This window comes from Dendrobates tinctorius, unplaced genomic scaffold, assembly GCF_039654945.1.
Source record: "Dendrobates tinctorius isolate UK_male_01 unplaced genomic scaffold, ASM3965494v1 ptg000250l, whole genome shotgun sequence".
Lineage (NCBI taxonomy): Eukaryota > Metazoa > Chordata > Amphibia > Anura > Dendrobatidae > Dendrobates > Dendrobates tinctorius.
Genome location: NW_027361917.1, coordinates 48,235,986 through 48,263,595, shown reverse-complemented (window position 1 = coordinate 48,263,595; position 27,610 = coordinate 48,235,986). Strand labels below are relative to the sequence as shown.

At 43.4% G+C, this 27,610-nt stretch overlaps 1 protein-coding gene across 1 annotated transcript in view; it reads right to left on the bottom strand.

The window, feature by feature from the left end:
• ADGB (androglobin) overlaps window positions 1-27,610 on the bottom strand; it is a 463,044-nt gene that overhangs the window by 315,386 nt on the left and 120,048 nt on the right. The window contains exon 10 of the mRNA XM_073557676.1: window positions 6,396-6,490. Within this exon, the coding sequence (XP_073413777.1) occupies window positions 6,396-6,490 (95 nt within the window). The remainder of the gene's footprint in view (window positions 1-6,395; window positions 6,491-27,610) is intronic.

Sequence of the window (27,610 nt, the reverse complement as noted above, 5' to 3'; positions counted from 1 at the left end):
GATTACACGTGATTGCACAAAGGTGAGAAAGGGTACCGTATCCCCGGATAACATGTATGGATAGCGTACACATTCAAAATATATGTCTCAGGAGGCAGGCTCAGACGGTGTTAGGCCCAGTATGGATTGCACGTGATTGCACAAAGGTTAGAAAGGGTACCGTATCCCCGGATAACATGTATGGATAGCGTACACATTCAAAATATATGTCTATACATCAGGAGGCAGGCTCAGACGGTGTTAGGCCCAGTATGGATTGCACGTGATTGCACAAAGGTTAGAAAGGGTACCGTATCCCCAGATAACATGTATGGATAGCGTACACATTCAAAATATATGTCTATACATCAGGAGGCAGGCTCAGACGGTGTCAGGCACAGTATGGATTTGACGGCCCAGATTACACAGCGGAGGAGCAGGGAGAGGTAAAGATTGCAAATGCTGGGGCCCTGCCCAAGCAAGGGGGGCCCACTCGTGGGCGTCGGTACTGGCACTGGGCCCCTCATAGTACAGCGGTGTGTCTGACGGCGGGTGTGCACCACCACCGTCAGAGACACTTGATTGCACTATGAGGGACCCTGTGCCAGTGCCCGCGCCCAAAAGTCGGCCTACCCACCTGTCCAGGGCAACGGCACTCGCACGGTGTCGTGTGCTAGGTGGTGACCCCGGCCATGGGGGGGGAGGCAGCACAGTTAGGGAGTTTTAGAAAGTGGCATATGTTGATGTTGGACATTCAGCTGATGCAAAAGGCGAAATAGGTGAAGTCCCAGGAAGAGGTGGACCAAAGCAAGCCATTTTTCTGTCACCCTATGTGTCATCAGGGGAAGGTGGGACAAAATCCTTGGAAACCCATGCATGGTTCATTTTAATGAAGGTTAGATCATCCACATTTTGGGTTGACAGACGGGTCCTTTTTTCTGTCAGGATTGATCCAGCTGCACTGAAGACTCTTTCCGATAGCACACTTGCAGCTGGGCAAGCGAGCTCCTGTAAGGCATATTGGGCCAATTCAGGCCAGGTGTCCAGTTTAGCGGCCCAATAGTCAAAGGGGAATGACCTGTGTGGGAGAACATCGATATGGGAGGAAAAGTAGTTTGTAACCATAGTTGACAACTGCTGTCTCCTGTCACTTTCCATCGATGCAGTATTACCAGTTGTGTGAGCGGTATTTGAAAAATCAGTCCACAACATTGTCATGAAACCCCTGTCTCCAACGCCACTTCTGCTGTGTGCACCACGAACACCTCTGCCAAGCTGCCCCCGGCCCGTACGGCTCGTGTGAGAACCATCACCGCTGCTGTGTGCTGGGAATGCCTCATGCAAACGATTTACTAGAGTTGCTTGTTTATTAGCCAATATTAGGTCAAGGTTCTCCTGTGGCATGATGTTTTGTAATTTGCCTTTATAGCGTGGATCCAGGATGCTGGCCAACCAGTAGTCGTCATCGTTCATCATTTTGGCAATGCGGGGGTCCCGTTTTAGGATCTGCAAGGCATAATCTGACATGTGGGCCAATGTTCCCGGTGTCAATGATGCACTGCGAGTGCTGGGTGGAGGAGCACTTTCTGGCAAATCCACATCCCTCCAGTCACGCACAAACCCTGTACCAGACCTTGCCACGCCAACATTTTCACTTGCCCCACGAGATGCATCCTCCTCCCCTAAGTAATCATCCCCATCATCATCCTCCTCCTCCTCTTCTTCCTCCACCTCGTCCAGGAGAGGTCCCTGAGCAGACAATGGCTGAATGTCATCAAGGATTCCCTCCTCCTCTTCCTCCTCATCAACATTGGCTGCAGACGCCTGCTCCTTAAGGTGCGTCAAAGTTTGCATGAGCAGACGCATAAGTGGGATGCTCATGCTTAGGATGGCGTCGTCTGCGCTTACCAGCCGTGTGCATTCCTCAAAACACTGAAGGACTTTACAGAGGTCTTTCAGCTTCGACCACTGCACACCTGTCAACTCCATGTCTGCTCTCAAAGTGCCTGGCCGTGTATCCTCCCACAAATGCATTATGGCCTGCCTCTGCTCGCACAGCCGCTCCACCATGTGCAGGGTGGAGTTCCACCTTGTTGCAATGTCGATAATGAGGCGGTGGTTGGGAAGGTGGAGCAATCGCTGCAGCTTCTGCATACGAACGGAGTGTACAGGCGACCGGCGGATGTGCGCGCACAGTCTTCGCACCTTCTGGAGCAGGGCTGTTAACTCCGGATAATTTTTGAGGAAGCACTGCACCACCAGGTTCAAGGTGTGAGCCAAGCAAGGTATGTGGCTGAGTTTTGAAAGGGCTATGGCTGCCACAAAATTACGGCCGTTATCACTAACTTCCTTGCCGGCCTCAAGATGTACACTGCCCAGCCATAACTCAGTTTGTCGCTTCAAGTACTCGGCCAGCACCTCGGCGGTGTGTCTGTTGCCCAAACACATCATCTGCAACACAGCCTGCTGACGCTTTCCACTAGCTGCTCGATAGGGGGACACATCGTGTGCAACAGTGGCAGCTGCAGATGGAGTGCTCGTACGACTGCGCTCTGTGGACGAGCTTTCGCTTCTGGAGGAGGAGGAGGAGGAGGAGGGTCGAACGCCTACAGCCAACTGTTTCCTATACCGTGGGCTAGGCAGCACTGTCCCACCACCGCTGTCCCCTGTGGACCCTGCATCCACCACATTAACCCAGTGCGCAGTGATGGACACGTAACGGCCCTGGCCATGCCGACTGGACCATGCATCAGTTGTGAGGTGCACCTTTCCGCTCACTGACTGCTTGAGTGCATGGACAATGCGGTCTTTCACATGATGGTGGAGGGCTGGGATGGCTTTGCGAGAGAAGAAGTGGTGACTGGGTAGGTCATAGCGTGGTACTGCATAGGCCATGAGTTCGCGGAAAGCTGTGCTTTCCACCAACCGAAAGGGCATCATCTCAAATGAGATTTGTTTGGCAATGTGGGCGTTCAAACTCAGTGTACGCGGATGAGAGACTGAGTACTTTCTTGACCTACTCATAGTGTCTGGGAGGGTGAGCTGGACTTGAGAGCTGCATATGGTGGAAGTAACGGTGGACAGGGCGGACTGAGAGAGGGTTGATGATGGTGATGGAGTTGGTGTTCTTTCTGATGGCCTAGAATCAGTCTTTCGTTGATATAACAGTGGGATTCCCTGACTGCTGTGGCCTTGCAACGACACCTCAACATTTGCTGCTGTGCTAACCGGTGGGCTTACAGTGGGGGAAACAATGTAGCGTTGCTGACTACCTTCGTTGTGATCAGTTGCACATGTGGCACTTGAGGTTTGGTGTTGTGTCCACGCTTGCAAGTGCATGCTGGTTAAATGTCTAAGCATGCAACTGGTATTCAAATTTTTCAGATTTTTCCCTCGGCTAAAGGTCTTTGCGCACTTCTTACAGATAACCTTGGCCTGATCATGAGGATTTTGTTCAAAAAAGTGCCACACTGCACTCTTCCTACTTTGGCAGACATTTTGCGGCCTAGCACGCTGTGATCTTTTGACCCTCTGGACAACCTGTCTTTGGAGTGCTACGGGCCTGCCAGATAACAGCTGTTGCGATGTCGATGTCTGCTGTGGATGCTCCTCATCTGAGCTATTGGAAGCAGCACCCTCTTCCCCCAATGGATGCCAATCTGGGTCAACAACTGGGTCATCCATCACCTCCTCTTCTATGTCATGTGCACCTTCCTCTGTGTCACCGTGTATGGTGGTATAGTGTGCGGGAAGGGGCACCTGAGTCTCATCAGGGTCAGAATCTGGCTCTGTACACTGCGAGGACAATGTAGTGCTCTGAGTGAATGTACCAGCAGAATCATCCATCAGCAGCTGTGCATCAGTGCACTCCATGTCAGATTCATCTTGCCCTGGGTAATTCACCATTTGACTTGATAATCCAGGCATGGTATGTGAAAACAGCTCCATGGAGTAATCAGTAGTATGGCCTGCGTCATCCTTCAATCTTGGTTGGGGTGAAGGACACAAGGAAAGGTGTGGTTCATGAACATGAGCCTCCAATGACGACTCAGTGCTTTTACTTTTTACAACTGAAGAAGAGGAGGCGATAGAGCTGGAGGCTGAGTCAGCAATGTAAGACAAAACTTTTTCCTGATGCTCTGGCTTTAAAAGCGGTTTGCCAACTCCTAGAAAACTAAGCGTTCGAGGCCTTATGTAGCCAGACGATGACGCAGGCTCAACACCTCCTGCATTCGGTCCTATTTTGCTCTTGCCACTACCATCAGATCCACCACCAACACCATCATTACCAGCTGCCAACCCCCGCCCAATTCCACGGCCTCTTCCACCAGCCTTCCTCATTTTTGGTAGAAATGTAGACAAAATCCAACAAACTATATAGTAATGTAAAACAAGGTACAAGGTGTCTATAGGACAGGGGAGATTTTGAATTTCTGCAGACACTTGTGGACACTGGACACTTTTGGATTGTGTGAGGCCCACTGATATCTGAGCGCTATGTCACAGGCTCGATGGCACAGCTGTGACCAAAGTGACTAGAGGATAAGGGAGATTTTGAATCTCTGCACACACTTTTGGACACTGGACACTTTTGGATTGTGTGAGGCCCACTGATATCTGAGCGCTATGTCACAGGCTCGATGGCACAGCTGTGACCAAAGTGACTAGAGGATAAGGGAGATTTTGAATCTCTGCACACACTTTTGGACACTGGACACTTTGGGATTGTGTGAGGCCCACTGATATCTGAGCGCTATGTGACAGGCTCGATGGCACAGCTGTGACCAAAGTGACTAGAGGATAAGGGAGATTTTGAATCTCTGCACACACTTTTGGACACTGGACACTTTTGGATTGTGTGAGGCCCAATGAATACCTGAGCGCTATGTGACAGGCTTGATGGCACAGCTGTGACCAAAGTGACTAGAGGATAAGGGAGATTTTGAATCTCTGCACACACTTTTGGACACTGGACACTTTTGGATTGTGTGAGGCCCAATGAATATCTGAGCGCTATGTGACAGGCTCGATGGCACAGCTGTGACCAAAGTGACTAGAGGATAAGGGAGATTTTGAATCTCTGCACACACTTTTGGACACTGGACACTTTTGGATTGTGTGAGGCCCAATGAATATCTGAGCGCTATGTGACAGGCTCGATGGCACAGCTGTGACCAAAGTGACTAGAAGATAAGGGAGATTTTGAATCTCTGCACACACTTTGGACACTGGACACTTTTGGATTGTGTGAGGCCCACTGATATCTGAGCGCTATGTCACAGGCTCGATGGCACAGCTGTGACAAAAGTGACTAGAGGATAAGGGAGATTGGATTGCTTTTAAAAAAGCAGTTTGCGGAGCAGTGGGTAAACAGCAATGCCAGCCTGTCAGGAAGCCTTAAAAGGCAGCCCAACAACCAACACCACTGATACACCACAATATAGCCTCCCCTTGCACTGCACACACAGTGACTGGTGTGTTGTGCAGGCCAAATTACTAGCAGCAGAAGCAGTTTTTTTTTCTTCTCAGCAGGACAAAAAAAAAAAAATTGGGATTGCTTTTAAAAAAGCAGTTTGCGGAGCAGTGGGTAAACAGCAATGCAGGAATGTCAGGAAGCCTTAGAAGGCAGCCCAACAACCAACACCACTGATACACCACTATATAGCCTCCCCTTGCACTGCACACACAGTGACTGGTGTGTTGTGCAGGCCAAATCTCTAGCAGCAGAAGCAGTTTTTTTGTCTTCTTCCCTGCCTAACGCTCTCCCTACAGAATCAGCAGCAACCTCTCCCTATACTGAGATCGGCAGAAGTAAGATGGCGGTCGGCCCCTGTGACACCCACCAAAGCAAGCCAATCACTTGCATGCCCTTCTGAAAGATGGTGGTGACCCCTGCCTATGTCATCACGTTGCCCACAGTGTCCGTGGATCCTGATTGGCTGAAAAAGAGCGCAAAACAAACTTTTGAAACGCGACTTTGGCGAGTAAGTCGCCGACCTCGTGGCCGACCTCATCCTAGGGTCGGGTTTCGTTTCATGAAACCCGACTTTGCCAAAAGTCGGCGACTTTTGAATTTTTTCGACCCGTTTTCTAGCCTACAGCTAGAAATCTCTGGAGCACTACAAGTAATATAGCCTACTGCCATGACATATGGCAAACAGAGAGAGAGGGCTTTACTAAGGGTAAGGGGAGACAATACTTCAGGTATGTAGGAAATTGAAAGGAAAGCTTGAGCACTTGACACCTTTGCCCCTCTGAATACTGCCCCATCTATAAATCATTTTTCACTATAACGTCAATTAAAATACAGTATAATTTGAGATTGCTCTATTAGATTAGACTTGGTAAATAAAAATGAAATTGACAAGACATTTGAAATGTTCTGCTTATGGCTGAGTGCGGCTAAAAGTTCTTACCATCTGCCCAAGTATGGAAATCTTCTGCTCACTCAAATGGAGTGGTAAGTAGCTTGCGTACACAACCATCTGGGGCACCGGGGTTACAGATGTGACTGCAGAAAAACACAGTGAGAATGTTATTCTGCTTGAAAGACTCTAGACTGGAAAAAGTAGCCAAACCAAAGTTATATAAGAAGTCAAGTGAAGTTTCTCGGCATAATTTGTGCTACATTTTATGATGCAAATAAGAACCCCTTTTGGCGTCTGGAGACTGATAACTTGCATGTCCCCCTGACATACCAAGCAAGGCCAGTGTAATTTAGGAATGTGTGAAAAAGATAATTGCATTTTTGTAGATACATTCTCTAAGGAGAGCCATATAAAAATATAGCCGGTACAAACTTCATGTTAAGCTGTGCTAATAAATAAAATCCCTTAGGTTTCTTCTATATGTTCTATTTTAGTTGAAGGGTTGAGTGCAAAAGATATAATTAGGTCAAAGCCATTATAAAATGAGAAAAAAAAGGCAAGCTTTGAAAGTTATAGGTCTCTTCGGGTCACCGAGCTTGAGGTGTGTAAAAATAGGCAGGAATAAATGTGAAAAATATGTTCTTGTTAGAATATGCCTCAGATAATATGGTAAGAAGTTAGTCACCTGCACTTGCTCCAGCATTTGCAGTAGTCCATAATTGCTTCTCAAGTTCCCAGCGAACATCTCTGATATCATCACCCTAGCCCCTTTCAGACCGACTCAGACTGATCTTGGGTGCTAGGGTATCAAATAGCATTGTCCACAATTGTCATACTCCAGTTTGCCAGTTTTGCTTCTGCTAAACTTACCTCAGCTCTAGCCAGGTGTGTAATCTTCCACCTCTAATATCCCTTACTTTCATATTATAGCCAGAGTTATTTCCAAGCTCTGTCTGAATTGTTAGATGTCTACATCTACCTCAACACACAAGTTACCAAATCTTCACATCTGTTCTTGAACCTGGCATCTCTTCAAACAAGTCTCTATTTTGCCTACACCTCATTGCAATTAACTATTCCCCTGTTGGAAAATACCAGACTGCATTCCTGTGATTAACTGTGTCACTTCTGGAATATACCAGTTTCCTATTTAGTTACTTTTGCACACTATATCCGCACAACCAGTTCTGCTTAACCCGTGGTATCTGCTCTGCTCGTTTGTCTGACATCCTGCCTATTTTGCTGTCCTGGTTCTCACTGATCTTTATATCATCCATCAAGCTCTGCTGCGTAACATCACCTCCTCTGGCCCATGCTGCACACCCTCACCTACAGCTTGGAACAGGGGTGAACAACCTTTTTTAGGTCCAAGAGGCACATTGTCAGATCGAACTAACCCTATGGGCTGCAGTTTTACCAAATTATTACCTTGTGAAATGTTTCAAGCATACTTGAAGATATGTGCCATAAATATTTAATCGGTGATGCTTTCAGTTATAGAGCTCCCACCTATCAGGAGAGTAGAGGTACCCTACTCATGGGTTTGCAGTCCAGAGAGGAAAAGGCCATGCAATCAGTTCTCTACATTGTAGTATGTCAGATGCTGAAAAAGTGGAGTGCTTCCTTTTGCCACTTTTTTACCTCATTTATTCCTTAATGTGTTACAGGAGCCAAAACTCACCCATTCTGGCAAAATATGGCTGGTCCAGAAATGACCACACAGCAAACTATTCATAATTACCTATCCATACAGTGCTATACACCACTGATATTATCCATGACAAGAAAAATACATGTGACCAGACACAAAGCAGATGTTTGAGGGTCACACAGAACGGTATTGTGGGCCGCAAGTGGCACACCAAGATAAAGGTTGTGCACCCCTGCCTTAGAAACTCTACCCCACCAGGTGAGCCATTAACATTAAGGAGCAATGCATTTAAAAAGCTTTTAAAGTGAATGTCTCATGTATTTATATATCAATTAATTGTCTAATGTACATTAGCCCAGAACTAAAAAGATTATTGTGTTTCCAATAGTGGCTAGAGTAAAAATTGCATATGCATATGAAGACCTCCAGGTCACAGACGCAGGGAAAAATACAGGCGCATGTGCAGTAGCGATTATGTGCTTTGCCCACAGTTGGGCAAAGCATACTGCGCAAGCGCGAACGGCCTTATCAATGCACAGACGCGAATAAACAATGCCATCTGTTATATTCACAGAAGAAATTACGTCCAGCAAGCCAAGGTGGTGGGAGAATAAGCCACGCCCATCGGACTGCGGCGATTTCCATAAATCTGAAGAGTGATAAAGTTATATATGCATCAAAGGTGCGGGGACAAGGGGGATAAAAAGTATGACTACAATACTTAGGTAACACAATTGAATGATATCATTATATGATATCTCAAAAAAGGGGTGTCAGATTTCCTTTAATGTTGATGATTATAGCTTACAGCCAATGAAAACCCAAAAGTCATTATCTCAGTATATTAGAATACTTTATAACCCCAGCTTGAAAAAATGATTTCAAAATCCAAAATGTTGGCCTACTGAAATGTATTGTAAAGCAGCGATGTCCATGCTGTGCAGTGATGAGGCAGTGACCCAAGCAAGTTCAAAACAAAACGTGTTTTAAAGTCCAAAAAACTCACACAGTGCACAGCACGCTGTATCCTCCGGATACAAAAAGACAGTCCGTCCGGGGCCGGTTGCCATGAGCAGGGGTGACCGACCCTTTGGCTCTGCTTGGCCCTGTGTGGCCTCACACAGGGAGTGCTCTGCAGACCAACTGCTGTGTCTCCTTGTAAGACCAAAACAGACACACCCAAACTCTTTCTGCAGCGTTTTTTTTCCTTCCCTCCAATCTGTGGCCATAGGCCACTTATAAGATCTGGGCTGGAGGAAACAGACTGGACCCCACTACCTTCCTGCAGTCCTTTTCAAAAATAAAAGCCAGCACTGGGTTTTCCTGAACAAGCTCTTTGGTCAAAATAACTTGACCAGATTCAAACTTACTTTTATTCTGCCTTGTGACTCACAGGCACGCTGCTGTGACCACAAGGCACTCCAGCGGATCTAACGTGCTTCTGAGTGCATCTTGGGGGACACATAGCGACCCTCACATATGACTCTGGTCATTGCCTCACAGTATGTTCAGTAAATGCACTCAATACTTGGTTGGGGTTCCTTTGGCATCAATTACTGCATCAATGTGGCATGGCATGGAGGTGATCAGCCTGTGGCACTGCTGAGGTGTTATGGAAGCCCAGGTTGCTTTGATAGCAGCCTGTCTGCATTGTTGGGTCTGGTGTCACTCATCTTCCTCTTGACAAGACCCCATAGATTCTCTATGAGGTTAAGGTCAGGCGAGTTTGCTGGCCAATCAAGCATAGTGATACTGTTGATTTTAAACAAGATATTGGTACTTTTGGCAGTGTGGACAGGTGCCAAGTCCTGCTGGAGATTGAAATTTCCATCTCCAAAAAGCTTGTCATCAGAGGGAAACAAGAAGTGCTTTAAAATTTCCAGGTAGACGACTGCACTGACTTTGGTCTTGATAAAACACAGTGGACCTACACCAGCAGATGATATGGCTCCCCAAACCATCACTGATTGTGGAAACTTCACACTAGACCTCAAATAGCTTGGACTGTGGCCTTTCCTCGCTTCCTCCAGACTCTGGGACCTTGATTTCCAAATTAAATGCAAAATTTACTTATGAAAACAACACCTTGGACCACTGAGCAACAATCTAGTTCTTTATCTCCTTGGCCCAGGTAAGACGTTTCTGACTTTGCCTATTGGTCATGAGTGGCTTGACACAAGGAATGCAACACTTTTTCCTTCCACTCAACTTTCCATTAATAGGTTTGGATACAGCACTCTGATCAGCCAGCTTCTTTAGTAGAGACCAATTGTGGCTTACCCTCCTTGTGGAGTGTGTCAATGACTGCCTTATGGACATCTGTCAAGTCAGCAGTGTTCCTCATGATTGTGGAGCCTACTGAAACAGACTAAGGCAATTTTTTTAAATGCTTAGAAAGCGTTTGCAGGTGTTTTTGTAAATTATTCTAATTTACTGAGATAATGACTTTTGGATTTCAGTGGTTGTAAGCCATAATCATCAACATGAACAGAAATAAACACTTGAAATACATCACTCTGTTTGTAATGACTCTATAGAATATATGAGTTTCACTTTTTGTATTGAAGAACTGAAATAAATTAACTTTTTGATGATATTCTATTTTTGTGAGAAACACCTGTATATGGTATTGCTGTGTCCATAAAGCTCTCAAAATATAAAATTAATTATCCCAATTAGTAAATAACCTTCAATAAAAAAAGTAAAAACGCCAGACTAGCTGTTTTTCGGCCACTGTAATGCAATAAAAAATCAATACAAATGTATCTACCCCAAACTGGTATTAATAAAAATGACAGCTTACCACAAAAAACAAGCTCTCACACACCTCCATTGACAGTAAAATGAAAATATTACAGGTCTTGGAAAATAGCAACACAAAACAGATCTAAACACATCTAAAACAGCAAAAAATAGCAAATTAGTAGAAATAGAAAAATAGGGAGAGGGACAAATACATTTTCATAGTACTAGTTCATTACAGGTGCCTGCATTCTCCAATAATCAGTGCAAGACAACCAGCTGATGACTACATTTTGTCAGACTTTTAAGGCTCTTTTTGGGCAGGTCTATAGTCTCTAGACAACCATTTCTCAACTCCACAAAGAATGAGGTCTCTGGCCAGGAGGCACAAATCTGAAATGGACTATAATACACACACCTGTTGGTAACAATGAACAAATGGTACTAATGGAAAAATGGAAATATGGCGTGTTTTGTGCCAATTTTAGTAGTATTTTATGTGACATTTTTAATTTAATTGTAGAAGAATTATGATGCCTCAAAGTTTAGGGCAAATAATACCACTATTCCATCGATTCATCAGGACTGGTGTTGTTCAGACAAATCGATAAGGGGACACAATTTAGTCAAAGGCACCTGATTCACAAAGAGGTGCACACCACTTAATGATTTAGGTACTAATGCCGGATGAAGAGACTTAAGTATTATCGAAAGCTTGCTTTGTAAGAGCACTTATTTTATTTTTGTTAACTATTAAAAGGTATGATAACTACAACATTATTATTTTGTTTCTCCCACTGAGATCAATCTTTGTAAGTCACTATATAACCTGTACACTATACACTACACACAGAGCTCCTGTGTATAATGTCACTAGTGGTAATAGTGTTATTAGTATTGTGATTTTTATTAATAATCAGTATAGTGTAATTTGGTCAAAATGTGGTGGTAATATGCTGTCTTGTCATGGAATGGCGGTATTTCTCCCTTGTATTATTCGGTCACTATGTGGTGATCATATGTGATGTGGTCATGGTATGGCGGTATTTGTCTCTTGTATGTGGAATTATTTAGTCACTATGTAGTGATATGTGCTCCGGTCATGATGTGACAGTATTTGTCTATTCTGTGTGGTATTATTAGTATATTGGTCTTGGTATAGTGGATTGTGTTGTGGAGGCAATATGTGGTCTAGTCATGGTGTGGTGGTATTTCTCTCTTGTATATGGTATTTCTCAATGGAGACATGTGGTTTGGTCAAAGTGTCTAGTGCTATTTGTCCTTTGTATGTGCTATTATTTGGTCACTATGGGGTGGTAATATGTGGTCTGGTCTTGGTGTGGTGGTATTTCTCCCTTTTATGTATTACTGAGTGGTAATATGTGGTCTGGTCAAAGTGTGTAGCGGTATTTTTCCCTTATATATGATAATATTTGGTCACTATGTAGTGATACTATGTGGTCTGGTATTTGTCCCTTCAATGTGGTATTATTGGTATACTGGTCTTTGTATAGTGGATTGTGTTGCGTATGAAGATCACTTGTTCACTCTGATATTAATAAGGAGAAGATTCCCTATCTCTGTTAGAGATTAAAGTGAACCTGTCACCTGTTTTGGCCACTATAAGATACGGCCACCGCCTTTCAGGGCTTATCTACAGAATTCTAAAATTCTGTAGATAAGTGATCCGACCTGCAAGATAAGAAAAATAAGTTGTATTATAATCACCCGGGAGGTGGTCCGGTCTGATGGGTGTCGCCAGTCCGGGTCAGGCGCCTCCCATCTTCTTGCGACGCCATCCTCATGCTTGCTTCGTCGCTCCCGTCATTGCATTTCTGCACAGGCGTACTTCTCTGCCCTGTTGAGGGCAGAGCAAAGTACTGCAGAGCGTAGGTGCTGGGCCTCTCTGACCTTTCCCAGCTCCTGCGCACTGCAGTACTTTGCTCTGCCCTCAACAGGGCAGAGAAGTACGCCTGTGCAGAAGTGTGATGCCAGGAGCGAGGAAGCAAGCAGGAGGGCGGCGTCACAAGAAGATGGGAGGTTCCCCGACCCTGACCTGCGACACCCATCGGACCGCCCCCCCAGGTGAGTATAATAAAACTTATTTTTCTTATTTTCCGAGGGCTTATCTACAGCATAATAGAATTCTGTAGATAAGCCCTGAAAGGCAGTGGACGTATCTTATAGCGGCCAAAACAGGTGATAGGTTCCCTTTAAATACTTGGAAGTTTAGCAAAGATGGGACTTTTGCAAAGATGCAATTAAAGGGGCTAACTGTTGAAAACAAGTCATCATATCACCACAGGATAACTGATAACTTATTGATTGGTGGGGGGCGTGTCACACTGCTGGTCCCGTGGGTCGGTGATAATGTAAACTCCCATAATTGCGCATGACAATCATCGTGTGCACACAATACATGTGCAATAGCCACCTGTATTTTAAAGTCGAGGCTCCACTATCACATGGATAAAGACTAACAGTTAACTGCATATAGTTGCAGTGTTGGCCCTGGAGTCAATTCCAATTGTGGGCCCCAGAATTCACAGATGGACTATCTACACAGCAGTACTGTAGTATTGTTGAGTATGGCACTAGAAATGAGGCAATCGCAGATTCAAGGCACCTAATGGGATTAATAAATACAGTGAAAAGAAAAAAAAATGAAAAAAAATATATATATAAACTGTGGTGTAGTAACCACTTTGTCCGCTAGGGGGCGCTGTGTTGAGGTTCCAAGGGAGAGGATGAGTGGCAGAATCCTGAAGGATGGTTGTGTATCTCAAAGGGGGTGGCTTTGAGATGGAGACTTAGTTATGCATATTGATCAGCAATGGTATTGCTGAGGTGTTATTTCAAGGTATAAGGGAGACGTCTCTAGGTAACTTGGGAGTTGGGCGGGCGAGTTACTGACAAACCCACCCAGGGGTGTTTCTGAAAACGCCTGTATTAAAAAAAGCTAAGTGAGTGTGTGAAGGACCTGTGATGAGGTCATAGTCACGTGACCCGGTGGGTGTGGCTATAGACCATATAATGTGGCCAGGGTAGGTCACATGTGGTGAATGCTGGGACCTGGTTGGTCCAGTGTGGAAGGTCCTGCAGAGATGGCACTTCCTGCCAGACAGCACGTGTGAAGTGGCTGGGATCAATGGCGATGTGTGCCTGAGAGTTCCCTGCAGGGAACGAACGTGTGCGGAATGCTGCAGCAGCATGAGGAACCCTGACGTGGGTGAGATAATTGTGAGGCTAAGTGAGCCTGCGTACTGGACATTGATAATAAGAGTGAAGCATTATAATGGATGCTATGCTGGTAATGCTATTAAGTGAACTTTCTGTTGCTGCTGTGGTTTATGAGGCGTGAATAAACCGCAAGGACTGTATGATTTGATGGAAAATCCTGTGCCGGAACTGGTTTTTGTTCGCTGCAAGCGAGAATCCCCTAAGTAAATTACAGCGCTACCTCACAAAACGTTCACATCACCCATTTCCCCTGATTAAAAATGAAGAAATAAAAAATACACATATGTGGTATTGCTACATGCGTAAAATTCTGATCAAAACATGAAATTGATTAACCCAATCTGTAAAGTCTATAATGACAAAAGAAATTAAAAAAGCCAGAATTGCATTCTTTTAGTCGCCGCAACATCACAAAAAAATGCAAAACATTGTGTCTACATCAAAATGGTATTAATATAAACGTCAGCTCAGCGCAAAAAAACTAGACCTTACACAGCTCCATCAACTGAAAATAGAAAAGGTTACAGGTCTTGGAATATGATAACACAAACTGATTTTTTATGAGGAATTGCACTGTTTTTGCAATTTTGTCACACTTGGAATTTTGTTCCCACTTTCCAGTGCATCATATGATAAAATGAATGGTGACATTTAAAAGTTCAACTCGTCCTGCAATAAATAAGCCCTCGTATGGCTATGTTAATGGAAGACTTAAAAAGTTCCAAGGCCCTTGGAAGGAGAGGAAAAAACAAAAACGCAAAAAATGGAAAATAGCAATGACACGAAGGTGTTAAGGGATTAAGACTGTCTAGACTAAGGGTACCGTTACACCTAGCGATGCACCAGCGATCTCGACTAGCGATATGACGCAGTCAGGATCGCTGGTGCATCGCTAGGTGGTCGCTAGTGAGCTGCCACACAGGCAGATCTCACCAGCGACATCGCAGGGGTCGGGGGTCGCTACTTACCTGTCAGACGCGGCGATCCTGCGTCCTCCCGCCCGGCTCCACGCGTCGCTCGTCGTCACAGCAGGAAGCGCCGCAGGAAGTGACCGACGAGGAATGATCCAGGACCTTCTCGCGCGATCAGCGATTACCAGCGGGGGAGCCGGTCGGAGGTAAGTATCACAAGCAGCGATATCGCTAGCAATATCGCTGCAACGTCACAAAATTGGTGACTTTACAGCGATATTGCTAGCGATACCGCAGTGTGTAACGGGGGCTTTAGTTTGATAAATATGCCCCAGAACATGGAGTGCATCTTACATCACAATAAGACTTCAAAGTCCCATGGGGCCACAGAGAAAAGAACACAAAACTTTGAAAAACATCATAAAACTGCTGTGTGAATCCAACCGAAAATGTATTTGTGCAGTATTATTTAATTGTATCTCACATAAATTAAATTATGCAGCTATTCAGAGAGTCATAGGTGCTGCTTGCAAGATGTTCCAGCCCTTCTTTTGCCACAAGCAAAAAATCTGTTATTTTTTATAAAGATTCCTAGCATTTTGTAATAAAATAAAAAAGATGATACATTTTTAATGCTAACTCAGTACCGCCTCGCACAGCCACCTCTTCCCTTAAAAAAATAATTTTATCCATTTGTAGAGTATATAAGCAATGTACATTTCAGGCATAAATATGAAAAAACATGACTAATCTATATTTATGGCTGCCCAGCACCACTTAAGTGTTGGTACAGGATACATTGCCCGGTTAACACGTACCTATCATGTTGTGCGTGCCATCTGTTTTCTTCCAGATATATCCAGTGTACTGCCTCCGGCACTGTCCAAATCTGTGTTTAGCCAATTGCATAAGAAGCATCTGACAATACTGTTACTGCTTTTTTGCATAGTGTTGCTTGGTAGAATATAAGCCATGCAAGACCACCAGACATTATAGACTGTATATGCAGTCTTCTTGAATTGGAAATAGATTTAAATGGATTTACATCCATCTAAACATATGTTAGAGCAGGTAATGCCTTATAGTAGTTTGCCGCTGCCAACCTCGCAGCAAAGACTTATAGATCTTAGTTTAAAGAGGACTCATCAATTATTGCAAGGCTGTATGGTATTAAATGAGAGCAAAGTACATAACCTTTCTCAAATTTCGTGATAGCTCTGACCTTTTAACCCCTTTCCGACGCTGGGCGTAAGAGTACACCCACATCAGACTCCCCCTGATTTGTGCTGATAGGTGCGGGCTCCTGGCACTGAGCCCGCACCTTTCCGGACACATGACAGCAGGTATATACAGCTGACATATGCCCGCAACAGCCGAGATCCACCCGCTGCTGTTAACTAGTTAAATGCCGCAGTCTCTGACAGTGGCATTTAATTTGTGCAGCACTAATCATGCCCATAGATGAACCCATCACATGACCGCAGGTCACCGATGGGTCACCATGACAATCAGAGGTCTGCAGCAGACCTCTATGGTTGTCATTGCCAGATTATTACGAGCGCCACCCCGTGGTCGGCGCTCATAGCAAGTAAGGCTATGTGCACACGATGCAGATTTGCTGCGGATCCGCTGCGGATTTTTCTGCGCAGAAACGCTGCAGAACCGCACTGTGATTTACAGTACAATGTAAATCAATGTAAAAAAAAAAAAAAAGCTGTGCACATGTTGCAGAAAAATCAGTGCGGAATTGCTGCGGATTTAAAAGAAGTGCATGTCACTTCTTTTGTGCGGTTCTGCAGCGGTTCTGGACCCCTCCATGATAGAAATCTGCAGTGGCAAAAACTGCAGAAAAACCGCACAAAATCCGCATCAATTCTGCCGCAAATCCGCACAAAACAGCAGCAAAACCGCGTCTGCGGATTCTGCCAGGAGATGCGGATTTTGTGCAGAAAATTCTGCACCACTTTTCCTACGTGTGCACATAGCCTAAGCATTTCTGCTACACAGGCAATCTGATCATCACTTATGTGTAGCAGAGGCAATCAAAGTATTGCAGCTTCTAGTCTCCCAAGGAGAATATTGAAGCATGCAAAATGTAAAAAAAAGTTTTAAAAAATATTGCAAAAATAAAAAAATGTTGAAATCACCCCCCTTTCACAATAAAATATATTATATACACACATATCTGGTGTCGCCGCATTAAGAATTGCCCAATTTATCAATATAAAAAAAAAATTAACCTGATCACTAAAGGGTGTAACGAGAAAAAAGTTAAAAATGCCAGAATTACATTTTTTTGGTCGCTGCTACTTTGCAATAAAATGCAACAATGGGCGAACAAAATATCGTATCTACACTAAAATGGTATTAATAAAATCCTCAGCTTGGAATGCAAAAAAATAAGCCCTCACCAAGCCCCCGGTCACGAAAAATGGATACAGGTCTCGGAAAATGGCGCTATTTTTTTTTTGGACAAATTTTAGAATTTGTTTTCACCACTTAAATAGAAAAGAACTTAGACATGTTTGATGTCTGTGAGCTCTTAATGACCTGGAGAATCATAATGGCAGGTCAGTTTTACCATTTAGTAAATATGGCAAAAAAACAACTGTGGAACTGCACTTTTTTTTTTGCAATTTTACCACACTTGGAATTTTTTTTCCAGTTTTCCAGTACAATGGTGTTGTTCAAAAGTACAACTTGCTCCTTAAAAAACAAGCCCTCACATGGCCATATTGACTGAAAAAAATAAAAAAGTTATGGCTCTGTGAAGGCAAGCTAGAAACAAATTAAAAAACTGAAATACCCCTGGTTGTTAAGGGGTTAAGAAAGAGGCTGATACCACTGTATGAGGGGAGCTGGGAATATCTAGCAAGTAAACATGGGGGTAATGTGATCTTCATATACAGGAGAGGAGCTTTTGTCTTTATACAAAGGTAAGGTGCTGTTATCTTCATTTTTAGTGGAGGTTCTGTTATCTACATACACCATGAAGTTACGTAAGAAAGATATAAGATAGATTCCTGTGTCTTATGGATCAGCAGGAGGAGAAGAAGGCAACTGCAATCCTGTTACAGCTTCCATTTAGTGTGATGTGACTGTCTTCCTAGTTACAGTAAGTAGTGAGAAACTCAGATTAACTTTTCTTAATTCCTACTTTTGCTGCATTATACACAGAAACATTCTATTACATGGGGCATTTTGGTTGCTAAACAATTCTAATCTATAAAAGTGTCACACTAGCTAATCCCTTAGTGAACGCAGTAAAAAGAAAAACGTGGCAAACTATGCTTTTTAATGAAAAAAAAGTGGAATAAAACGTGATAAAATGATGACTGTAAATAAAATTGGCATCGCTTGAAAATCTTGTCCTGCTAAAAACAAGCCACCATACAGCTACATCAGCGTAAAAATGAAAGCTCTCAGAATATAGCAATGCAAATTAATATAGAATAAACAGAAGTGTTGCCCTGCTTATGGATTATAGTTGGTGCACTGAAGGAACACTAGTCAATAATTAGACAGACAATTCGATCCAAGGTTTCGACATTTATGCCTTTTTCAAGGAAATCTGTAGGAGAGTCGGTCATCGGAAAAAAAGATCCATGCGGGATGCTAGGCATGTGGGATCAGTCCCGCATGGATCCTTTTTTCTGCTGACTGACTCACCTACAGATAATCATGTCGGATATGAATAAAATTTCAATCTACTTCATCTTAACTTGAAGTGTCATATTTTATAGTGTGTAAAAGTGCCAAAATATTAAAAAAAAGACATAAATGAAGTATCGCTGTAATCGTACTGACCCGAAGAATAAAGTTGCCTTATAAGGCCGGTTTCACATTAGCGCTTTTTAAGCGCATGCACGGCCGGGGGTAGCTCCGCCCCCGAGCCGGCTCTCTGCCCGGCGTGCCCGCCCCTTGCTTGTAGCGCCGCCTCCTATCGCACAGCGGCGCCTGCGATCGGCGCACCCTATCTTTAGCATAGGGTGCGCAGATCGTGCGCAGGCCGTGCGCTAGTTGCGCTTTGACCTGCGCTGCGCACTTTTGACGGTGCGCCGTGCGCGCCAAAATCAAACTTTTCGGATTTTGGCGCGCACGGCGCACCGTCAAAAGTGCGCAGCGCAGGTCAAAGCGCAACTAGCGCACGGCCTGCGCACGATCTGCGCACCCTATGCTAAAGATAGGGTGCGCCGATCGCAGGCGCCGCTGTGCGATAGGAGGCGGCGCTACAAGCAAGGGGCGGGCACGCCGGGCAGAGAGCCGGCTCGGGGGCGGAGCTACCCCCGGCCGTGCGTGCGCTTAAAAAGCGCTAATGTGAAACCGGCCTAAATTTTACCACATGCATAATGGCACAAATAAAAAAACAAAAAACAATTCCTGAATTGCTGGCTTTTGTTCATTCTGCTTCCAAAAAATAGAATAGAAAGTGATCAAAAAATGTTAGTGGTACCAATAAATGCAACAACTTGTCTCTCAAAAAATGAGTCCCCACATGGCTCTGTCGGGAGAAAAATTGAAAAATTATAGCTGTCAAAATAAGGAGATGCAAAAACTAGTTTTTGAAAAAAAAAAGTCTTTTAGTGTGTCACAGCAGCCAAACATAAAAATTCAATATAAATCTGGTATCACTGTAATTGCACTGACCTGAAGAATAAAGTCGTCTAATTACCGTACTTATGCTGCACAATGAACAGCATAAAAAAATAAATAACATTAATTCTTCATCTGCTGTTGATTTATTCATTCTGCTCCCCAAAGATCGCAGTAAAGCTTGGTGCACATTTATCCTGTGCTCTACACTGAGCGCTTACATTGTGGATTCCGGGTAAATCTCTGAAATACATGATTTAGACGGATCCCCCAGTGGAAAATTCCCTATAATGAGGCACATAAAGGCACTGTGAACACCTATGATATGGCAGTGTCCGTCTTTTTAGGTGAGCATTAAAGTGTGGTCAACCACAATTTTGTGCACTTCCAAAAAGAAGGACACCGCTGAACAAAGGCCAGATGGAGTCCAAAGTACTGTAACTGCTGTCTCATTATAGTGAATGGATCCCTCAGGTGTTTTATCTGAATCACGTCATAAGGAGATTTAGATGCAAACCCCAATGTAAGCACTCAGTGTAGAGCACAGGGTAAATGTGATCCCAAACGTTATGTAAAATGTTCACTCAATCCACCAAAAAAAGCAAGTCTCCACTCAGGTCTGTTATCTGTTAATGGAGATATAGGGGGCTTTCACGTTACTGGTAGCACAAAGGCTCAGGAAAAGCGCTATTACTCCTCACCTCCCAATAGAATTCCAGGGAGTTCTGAGCTCCAAAATCCAAATGCCCCCTACCTTCTGAGCCCCACAGTCTGCCTAAACCATATTTAGCGTCCATATGTTTGTCAGGGGTATAATTTCCAAAATGGGGTATTCAGATCTTCTAGCACTTAGGGGCTCTGCATATGGAGTCTGCAAACTATTGTAGAAAAATCTGTGCTCCAGGAGGCAAATAGCCATTTTCACCCATTTTTCTGAGAAAATGTAAAATGTGGGGTTATACCAAATTTTTAGTGGTAAAAATATTTAGTTTTTCTTCACTGGCCAATAGTATAACATTCTGTGACACACCTGCGGTCTCAATATGATCACTGCACTTCTGTAATAATTCATTGAGAGGTGTAGCTTGTAAAATGGGGTCACTTATGCGGGGTTCTGCTGTTCTGGCACCTTTAGGGGCTCTTCCAGTGCGTTATGACATCCGCAAACAATAACAGTAAGAGCTGCACAATAATATGGTGCTCCTTTGCTTCTGAGCTTTGTACTGTATTTTTAAAGTAGTTCCTGATTGCATGTAGGTCCATTTTTTCCTATCAACCCTTATAAAAATTTAAAAATTAAAAATTTAAGGCCAAGACAACATTTTAGAAGTAAAAATGTAATTATTCTTCTTCACGTTCCAGTGGTATAACTTTCTGAGGCACATGTGGTGTCAACATACTCACTGCAATCCTAGATGAATTCATTGAGAGGTGTAGTTTGTGAAATGACATCACTTATGGGGAGTTGCTGCTGATCTTTCTCCTCAGAGGCTCTGCTAATGTAACTAGGTACTCTCAAACCATTCCAGCAAAATCTGAACTCCATTATAGCACTTCTTCCCTTCTGATCTTTGCACTGTGCCTCAAAAGTAGTTTTTGACCACATATGGGGTATTGGCATAGTCAGGAGAAATTGTACAAAAAAATTTATATAGTGTATTTTCTCCTGTTACCTCTGTGAAAGTAAAAAAATGGGGCTAAAAACATTTTTGTGGGAAAAAAATTGATTTTCTTTGTTTGACGGCTCTACTTCTGTGCTCACCACACATCTAGATACATTCTTTAAAGACCTTGAGGGGGTCTAGTTTCCAAAACAGGGTCACTTGAAGGGGTTTTTGACTATTTAGGCACACCAGGGGCTCTCCAAACGTGACATGGAGTCCGCTATCCATGCCAACCATTTTTGTGTTCAAAAATTCAAACTGTGCTCCTTCCCTTCCGAGCCCAGTCGTGCACCAAAACAGTAGTTTTCCCTCACATAAGGGGTTCTGGGTTACTCAGGAGAAATTGCATTTTTGTGAAAAAGGCAAAATGTTATTTTTTTTCCTTGCACATTGCATTAATTCCTGTGACGTATCTTAAGAGTTAGGAAAAGGAAAGGATATGTTTACGGCACACTGACCAGCTAAAATGAAAAAAAAAAAAATATTTCCCTACCTTAAGAGTTAATCAACTTCTAGAATGTGGTTTTGAGGACTTTGAGTTGTGCAATTTTTTAGAATGGTGTCACTTTTGGGTATTTTCTGTTATATAGACCTCTCAAGGTCACTTCAAATGTGATGTGATTTCTAAAAAAAATGTTTTTTTAAATTTTGCTGGAAAAATTAGAAATTGCTGGTCAACTTTTAACCTTTCAAACTTCCTAACAAAAATTTTTTTTAAAAATTGTGCTGATGTAAACTAGACATGTGATAAATGTTACTTATTAACTATTTTGCATTACATAACTCTGGTTTAAGGGCAAGAAAAATTGAAAGTTTGAAAATTGTGAAATTTTCAAAATTTTTGCCAAATTTCTGTTTTTTTGAGAAACAAATGCTAGTCAGAAGAATTTTTACCACTGTCAAGAAGTACAATATGTCACAAATAACAATCTTGGAATCATTGGTTTCCATTGAAGCGTTTGAGAGTTATTACATCATAAAGTGACACTGGTCAGAATTGTAAAATTTGGCCTGGTTATGAAGGTGAAAATAGGCTTGGGGGGGAGGGGTGAAGGGGTAAAGGGTTAAGTTGAAGATGTTCTCTTCCTGGTATAAACACAACTTGGAAAATTGACTTGTGTCAAGAACACCGCCCACTCTCTGTACATGTGACTCGGATGTGACTGCAAAGTAAGGCTCCGCTTCTTGCACTCATTCGTCCACTCACCTAGGGCAATAAGCTGACAATGAGCTAAGTGTACCCCATAGTCAGGTCACACATCCACACCAGGATTCTTGCTGTCACCACTCACTATTTTATTAGGCAAGATTTTATACCTTCATATTTTAGAGGACATTCACACAGATGTAATCCTGGTTCAATTCAATATTTACAAATACATTTGGCTTATAAAACTGGAAACTGTCAATAGTACCTATACTTTAGTGTATCTATAGATGTCTATGGGCAAAAGGCATGACAAAAAGGTTTGCCTGATAACATTTATTTACTGGAGGAGAATAAAAGATTCAAAAGTACCAACTAGAGATGAGTGGATTGCTCTGTTGAAGATCAAGTTTGAGTAAAATTTCCTGAAATTCACGGTTTCACACGAATTCGAACACTTTGAAATTGGATTCACGGTTCGCAAACAAGAGAAATACCATACTGCTGAATCATTCCAGGGAGGGCTAATATCTTTTTGCATTGCTGCTATGACATCTAATGGATTATCATACCTTGTATAGTGGTGGTCAGTACCGGTGCCATCATAGATAAGCGGTTCACAAGCGCATAGATTGCACAGCAAAATCATTTTACATTTCCAGGGTCACTGGGTAAGTTTCTCTCTCCGGTAAAATGCAAGCTCTTATGATCAGCAGTGTCACCTCTCTCTTTCTTTTCAGTAGAGTGTAAGCTCTAATGATCAGCAAAAGGTCCTCTCTCTCTACTTTTTGTGGTTTTATAAGCTCTTGTGATTAGTGGTGTCCTCTCCTATAGAGCAAAAGGTCTTATGATCAGTGGGGTCCTCTCTCTCTTCTGTAGTGTGTAAGCTCTTATGGTCAGTCTGGTTCTCTCTTGCTCTCTCTTTCTTACAGAATATAAGTTCTTATGGTAAATGGGGTCCTCTCTCTTCTGTAGTGTGTAAGCTCTTGTGGTCAGTATGGTTCTCTTTTTCTCTCTCTCCTACAGAATGTAAGCTCTTATAGTAAATGGGTACCTCTCCCTTCTGTAGTGTGTAAGCTCTTGTGGTCAGTCTGGTTCCATCCTGCGCGTTCTCTCTCCTACAGAGTGTAAGCTCTTATGGTAAGTGGGGTCCTCTCTCTCTTCTGTAATGTGTAAGCTCTTATGGCCAGTCTGGTTCACTCTTCCACATTCTCTATCTCCTATAGAGTGTAAGCTCTTTTGATCAGAGGGATCCTCTTTCTCTCTTTCTCCTGTAGTGTGTAAGCTCTTACGGTCAGTGGTATCTACTCTCTCTGTCTCTAGAGTGTAAGAACTTATGATCAGAGGTGTCCTCTCTCTCTCCTGTACTGTGTAAGCTCTTAAGCCCCCGTCACACGCAACAGCGATCTCACCAGCGAGATCACTGTGTGTGACAGTTATCAGCGACCGGCCCCCCTGCCGGGTATTGCTGATCGCTGTTGAAATGGCTGGACATTTTTGGGGTCGCTGGTCTCTTGCTGGTCAGCACGCACCGCTGCGTGTAACAGGCGGGAGACCAGCGACCAGCAAGCAGGAGCTGGTAACTAAGGTACACATTGGGTTTCTAAGGGGGCACGCTGTGCCTAGAAACCTGATGTGTACCTTAGTTACCAGCGCGCTGATGCAGGGAGCTGGTGACCAAGGTACACATCGGGTTCCTAAGTGCTGCGCGCCCCTTAGAAACCCGATGTGTACCTTGGTTACCAGCTCCCTGCATCAGCGCGCTGGTAACTAAGATACACTGAGGGTAACTAAGCGACATGCGTCGCTTGTTACCCGTCGCTGGTCCTGATCACTGGTGAAGCTACCTGTTTGAGAGCTCACCAGCGATCACATAGCGACTCACCAGCGATCCTGACAAGGTGATATCGTTGGGATCGCTGGTGAGTCGCTATGTGTGACGGGGCCCTTACGGTCAGTGGTATCTCCTCTCTCTGTCTCCTATAGAGTGTAAGCTTCAGAGTGTAAGCTATTGAGTGTACTACCTCTACTATCTTGTCTAAGCTCTTAAGCCCCGTTACACACTGTGATATCGCTAGCAATATCGCTGTAAAGTCACCGATTTTGTGACGTTGCAGCGATATTGCTAGCGATATCGCTGCATGTGATACTTACCTCCGACCGGCTCCCCCGCTGGTTATCGCTGAATGCGCGAGAAGCTCCTGGACCATTCCTCGTCGGCCACTTCCTGCGGCGCTTCCTGTGGCGCCAACGAGCGACGCCTGGAGCCGGGCGGGAGGACGCAGGATCGCCGCGTCTGACAGGTAAGTAGCGATCCCCATCCCCAGCGATGTCGCTGGTGAGATCTGCCTGTGTGGCAGCTCACTAGCGACCACCTAGCGATGCACCAGCGATCCTGACCGCGTCATATCGCTAGTCGGGATCGCTGGTGCATCGCTAGGTGTAACGGTACCCTTATCCTTAACAGGGTCTCTATCTCTCCTCTCCCCCACATGTATTGTCTGAGAAATTACAAGCTTTCCAGTATTGAGATTTGTACAAATTTATTCACCATGAATTGAACTATTAGAATTCGGCGCTGCCAGCTTTCGAAAGATACTCTAATCTCTAGTGCTAATGAACAAGACCTCCTGTGCAAATACTTGAAACATTGGAAATAGCACAGGACTATTCTTTGCCAATTAAAAAACTTTATAAACTTGGGCTCTTGTGATACCATTGTAGACCTGTTACAGATCCACAAAGCTAATTAGGGAAATTACATGTATTGTAGACATGATGAAAGACTGAGTTCAAAAAGTTTCATGCAGCAAGAAGTTTGTCCAACTACTGTATAAAGTCCAAAACATATACAAAACTATTATTTATGAAACCGTTGCTATGAAAAAAATTTTTTTGTAAAACATGTTTTGAAACAAAGCAGCTTTATTTATGAACTTGTATAAAATGATCCAATCTCTGAAAATCAAGCTATAGTAATTTATCAGGCTTTTACACTAAGTAAACAAGCCCACAACACCAACCTGTGCAGCTGCCTCATTATAGCTGTCATTTCCTTACACAAACAGCTTTAAATAAAGCACAGCTGCTGGTTGAGTTTTCGAAAAAAGGAAAAAGCGCCCTTTAGCACAATAATAGGATATTTGTGATACATTTACTGCTGGAAATGTAATATTGTGTCACAAAATGCTCAAGATAAACAGCATAATTTCATTTAAAGTACAAATAACTACACATCATCTCTGTTCCAGATGTGATGTAAGTCTCATATCATAACACCACATTCATTTATCACTGCAAACATTGCAATTATTAAAACCCAACAGAGTAAGGCTATGTGCCCACGTTAGCGCTTTTAAACGCTCAGAAAACCGGACTCCTTCCCAGAAACTGTGCGTTTTATTTCCGCGCGTATTTTGCGCGATTTTTGCACAAAAACCGCGCGTTTTTGATGCGTTTTTTTCCAAGCAGTTTCTGGGAACATTGGAAAAGGCTAAAAATGCGGATATTAATGAGCATGCTGCGTTTTTAGCCGCTAAGCGTTTTCTGAGCGTTTAAAAACTCATGCATTGGCACAAAAAGAAAAAAATGCATGCAATTTAATGGGAAGCTTCTTTTAAGTGTTTCTGCAGCATCTGATCCAGTTCAAACGCTGCGAAAACGCTTACAAAAACGCAACATGGGCACACAGCCTAAATGTACCACATACTTATCATAAGGTTCATAATATTTATATGGAATTAATAAGAACAGCTGTTGGGTGAACCAAATGTAGCACCACAATATGGAGCTGAATACCAGTAGATGACGTATATACTTGGTTAACAAATTCCATGTTTTTTTTTTTTTCAAAGCACTGACAGCATTGTGACATGAGATCTGGAAGTGTTTTTAATGGTACATATCATTACAAACACTTGCAGATTTCATCTCATAGTGTTGTTAGCTCTCACCCTACCCTCGCACTGACTGCTGTGAGATGAGACCTGGAAGTGTTTGTAATGATAAATACAGTAACTCATCTCTGCTGTATAGCTACACAGTAGCTGCAGAGATAAGTGAAGAGAGGAGGGCATGTTCTTTTTTTACTGTGTTTTGCTGTCTGCTTATGATTGGACAAACTCATGCAGAGGAAGAAGTGCATGTCTGTAGAAGCAAATCTCTGGTAATGCAAAGCTACCAGAATTATAACATAAAGGATAACCTAAACTTTACAAGCAAAAATCTCCGCATTGGAGTGTAGAAATTAAAAAATAACAGCTATGTTTTACAGAGCTCTGCAGCCACTATTATATAATCTGGCAAATTTAACAAGCTCAAACTTTTGAACGGTCCTTTTTAAATATGATATGTTATTAATTTTCACAGAGATAGACAGAGAGAAGTCAGATGGCAGAATCTGGCTTAACGTGCATCTGTGCTGGATGGATCTGCTTTGCCTTCCAGTTAGCTGTGAAGATTTCCCTTGTTCTGTTGTTGCAAGGGTTAGGCGGTGTATACTTTCCTTGCTCTGTTGTTGCAAGGGTTAAACAGTTTTGTTTGTCTCCTAGAGCTCTCCTCCTGAGTTCTTAGTTGTCCTGAGTTTGCTAATCCCCTCTGATATAAATGATCACCTCTTAGCTTGAGTATATGCCAGTGATAGCTTGCTATACCTTGGAGTTGGTATGGGAGCTGTTAGCTGGGGAAGGGAAGAGAAGCTGTTTTGGAGTCATCTCTGGAGATTGCTGTTTGGAAGTTTGTTTGGTGATATCCTTGTCCTTATTTCCCTTTTTGGTTTTCCTCATCCTTCCTCTCTCCTTATATACCATTCCTAAGTCTGGGTGAGCTGAGAGTGATTGCTGTTTTCTTTACCTTTGTCTGTCTCCCTTTGTTTCTTTATTATAGAGCAGAAATAGTTTTCCTCCTGCACCATGCACTACCCAGGGCCATGCTTAGGGCAAGACAGGGAATACAAGATCACTGCACGGATTGAAAGAACATGTCTAAGGACGTCATATAGCTCAGGGTTGCCCCTTTCCCTAGTTACGGTGCTTCCCTTTCCTTCTTGCCATGCGCCGTCTGGCTCCTTATTGGAGAGTTACATAAAAAAAAAAAAAAATAAAGAAAAAAAAAGAAAAAAAAAAAAGAACTATCCAATACTATAGAGAAAGGTAAATGTAGGTTTCCAGGTCACATTATGGCCCTGATTCAATAAAGAGTTTATTGTAGAAAATTGGTGTGAACACTTTGAAAAGTCATAAAGTTTTAGTGCAACACAGGGTTGCGCAAAAACTTAGCGACTTTTGCAGTTTTCTTGCCAGTTTTGTCCAGCTTTA